A 4,121-nucleotide genomic window follows, 5' to 3' on the forward strand; every position below is an offset into this window, starting at 1 on the left:
TGTGTTTGTTTGTTTGTTTGTTTGTGTGTGAGTGTGTGTGTGTGCATCTGTGTGTGTGTGTGTGTGTGTGTGTGTGTGTGTGTGTGTGTGTGTGTGTGCCTGTGCGATGTGCGTGTCTACAGTATGTGTTTGTGTGTGAGTGCTTGCGTGCATATATGGGTGGGTGTGTCTATGTGTGTGTGTGTGCAGCTGTGTTTGTGTCTGTGTGTATGAAAGACTGTTTGGACATTGCATATCACATTTGCTTTTTGTGTGCTTGTGAATCAACAAATAGCAGTATCATCATTCTTTGTGATGTCAAATAGATAATAATACAGCGTTGATTCCAAACTCGCTCTCCAGAAATAATGGACAGGACCATTTACAATCAACCACCTATACAGTGTGAACTTCAAAAGAAAGAGCTTCATGGATATTTTCTTGAGTGACAAACAAGCTTTGAATCTTTGACAACACTTCCTTTAAATAAATAAACAAAAAAAATCTGAATAAATACAGATATTCTCCATTGCAGACACAAATGCAAATGATAGTCCATGAACATTAAAAATATTTATATAAAAAAATAACTTCACATAAGTCAAGCTTCAACAAAACCATCATGACGAAGACACAATACAAACTCCAGAAGGAAAACACTGTCTTCACTGTTACCTTGGAAACCCGAAGGGTGGGCTGAGAAGGAGGGGAGATTTCACTGTCATTTCTGTGGCAGGTTCCCCCTCTCACTCACACTGCCTGTATGAGTTGAAATGGAAAAAAGAAAGGATCCCAAAATACTCTTTGATTCTTCCTTGTATCATTCTTTATTTCCTGTTGCCCATCATCCTTTGCTGCCTCGTGTGATCATTTCCAGTTTTCAGCTGACCGACGGGCCACAAGGAGGGGTGCCAGGGGGGGGTTCAGTCGTTTTTAGATGGCGTGGTTACTGTAGCTGATGTACGTTTGCTTTGAAGACAAAGCTGGAAGCAACATAAAGGGACACATTACTAGGTTTGAAGGGCACAGTTCATTATTTCCTGAGAAAAATGCTTGATTTGCACAGCAAATGTTATGAGAGTAACACACATCAAGAGAAGAGTACTGTACATAAAGCAAGAAAACATATTATATTACAAATATTATACAAAGAGTATACCAGAAGTATACTGTATATACACGCAGATGGCATCATTCAATAATACTGTCAGTTTCATGTATGTACGCATTCAGGTACAAATTCCAAAGTGTGAAAAAGCATAGCAGTATCAATGCAGGTGTGGTGTTCTGTTTACACATTTAACATTCTTATGAAGTCCCCGTCACAACAACTATGGTCCTGGGAAACATAAGCTGAGCTCAGAACACCAATCGTGCTGCTCTGCTGAACTGCCTTTCAAACAGAAATCTCAGTCCCATGCAAATACATCAAATCATGTGCAGGTATTTTGTGCACCAGGCAGTACATGCAGTGCTGTTCCAACAAAAGCAGAGATAAGTAAGCATAGGCAGTTTGTCCTGCTGAGACGTGCCAGAGAGATAGCAGAAAACATATTCTCTGCGAGGCAGTTGAATGGGCCAAAGCCAACGCATTGGGAATACTGCCATTTTGTGTTGTAGAGAAGCCCATAAAGATAGAGAGCATTTTAAGCACTCCGACACTGTGTCAAACTAATGAAGATCGAGAGAAACAATATATGAGCACAGCTCCCTCTGTTGGGCAGATACTTAAGTTCACACTGTGCTGACAGCCTCTGAAATTTGCTCTATAAATTCAAGGAAAGAATTTCAAAAGGCAATTAGGAATGTTTTCAATGAGGTTTTGGATTAACATCAATTTGTGGACTTGTGGACCAGAAATCTGGGGGGCTGCATTAACATTTCAACTCTCGGAAGAAACTAAAGAAGTACTTCACAAAAAAAAACATTGCTTGATAATGTCTGTAACTTTAATTTCATCTATGAAATTCACATGTCATTTCTGCTCTTAAAGATATTCCCACAGTTACCTACTGTAGGTACAAAGTTTGAAGGTAAGGCTGCCAGTAAGAATAGGTGTGCTTGTATGTGTGGCTGAATGGTGTATGTGCTTACGTGTGTGAGTATGTTGTGCTTGTTTGTTTTTCTGTGTGTGTGTGTGTGCATGTATGTGTTTGTGTTTGTGTTTGTGTGTGTGTGTGTGTGTGTGTGTGTGTGTGTGTGTGTGTGTGTGTGTGTGTGTGTGTGTGTGTGTGTGTGTGTGTGTGTGTGTGTGTGTGTGTGTTTTCTGTGTCCTCCAATATAAAACCATCATCAGCTCGGCACAGCCATTCTGCTGTGCAATCAGCACACAAATCTGCCAATCTCGGCCAGATGGGCTCCGGTGATTGGCTAAGTCGGAGTGGATAAATCTGAGAGGCCATCGTCTGACAGCTCCCCGAGACGGGCGAGCCGGGAAAAGGTGCTCTCTCTATCCCCAGTCTCCGTCCGTCCTCCCTGCCATGCTTTGACAAATGAACCTTATTTAAATATTTACACAGAGCAAGGCCGAGATAAAAAATAGATGGTCCAGAAAAAATTGAAGTTGACAGTTCCATCTGTCTCAGCCCCCCCCGTCTTCCTCTCAAAGCAGTTGTTGTTTCTCCCATTACTGTTAATTTCTCAGTTTGCCATCATGCAAAAACAAATTACTGGCATGTGTGCCAACCGCTTGCCCCCCCTGCCTTATACGCAGAGTAGCAAGGAACGCTATTAACCCTTGTATTGTGTTAGAAAGCTGTTTACACCTGTGGTGTTAGCGGGTCCATTTGGACCCATGATTTTAAAATGCTTGAAAATGCTTAAAATCACCAGTTTTCTTCAAATGTTGTTTTTCAGCTAATTGCTGGCTTAGTATGTATTCATATAAATGGAATGAATTGTGAATTATTTTTAGTTGGCTCCACAGACACAGTATTTTAAAATATACTACTCGTTTTTTGATTGCAAAAACTGTTTAAATTCACTAAATATACTTATTTTTTTATAGAATGAGTAACAATAAACTGTAAATGTGTTATAAACTAATATTAGAGTACACCTACCAAAACAATTGTATTTATTTATTTTTATTATTTAAAATTATTAACAATAGTGACATCTTCGGTGTTTCGGGTCAAAACGGACCCGCATAGATAAATGGTAGGATAAAGACAACAAGTAAATTTTTTTTCCATAAAACCAACTTTTATTTAACCATACCAATTAACCAAACAATTTAACCATAAGCTGAACATTGAAAACTAGATGTACTGCAAAGCGGTACGCAATATGACCGCCGGTCAGTCCTGCACATTCTCTCCGCAAATATCAATCACGCTTTTGTTTCCATCGCCGACTCCATACCTTACTGCAACTTTTATATATGTAAATGAGTGTGTGCATGTGTGCGCTTGCTTTTGTGTATGAGTGCTTCTCTGTCTATGAGTGTGTGTGTGTGTGTTTGTCTGCTTGTGTGTGTGTTTTATGTGTCTCTATGTGTACATGTTCACTGTGTTCTCTGCCGTCACTGTCACTCCAATATCAGATCACACACACACACACACACACACACACACACACACACACACACGCAGGAACACACTCTCACACACACACACACATACACACATGCGCACGCGTGCACACACACACACACACACACACACACACGCATACACAGGCACACACTCACACACACGCGCACACACACACACACACACACACACACACACACACACACACACACACACACACACACACAGGCACACACACAGATACACACACAGGCACACACACAGATACACCCACAGAGAGAGAGAGCAAGAGAGAACACACACAGAACACACACAGATAACACAGAACACACAGACACAGAGATAGAGAGAGAGAGAAAGAAAACACACACAGAATACACACAGAACATGCACATACACACATATACACACATGCAAACACACACATAGGCACACAGAAGCCCCCCCCCCCCTCCACACACACACACACACAGGCTATAGTACATCACACACACACTCACTTCACAGCTCCGGTGGTCTCGCACAGTGCTGCATCTCAGAAAACGTACTCAAAGATGTGTGTGTGTGTGTGTGTGTGTGTGTGTGTGTGTGTGTGTGTGCACTGTGCAT

General features: G+C 41.3%; 1 protein-coding gene across 1 annotated transcript in view; it reads right to left on the reverse strand.

Annotated features, from left to right (window-relative positions):
- Positions 1 to 912: 912 nt before the first annotated feature.
- Positions 913 to 4,121, reverse strand: part of LOC134088108 (metabotropic glutamate receptor 4-like) — a 130,180-nt gene continuing 126,971 nt past the window's right edge. Inside the window, exon 10 of the mRNA XM_062542036.1 lies at positions 913 to 962. Coding sequence (XP_062398020.1) covers positions 913 to 962 — 50 coding nt within the window. The remainder of the gene's footprint in view (positions 963 to 4,121) is intronic.

This window comes from Sardina pilchardus, chromosome 7 (assembly GCF_963854185.1).
Source record: "Sardina pilchardus chromosome 7, fSarPil1.1, whole genome shotgun sequence".
NCBI lineage: Eukaryota > Metazoa > Chordata > Actinopteri > Clupeiformes > Clupeidae > Sardina > Sardina pilchardus.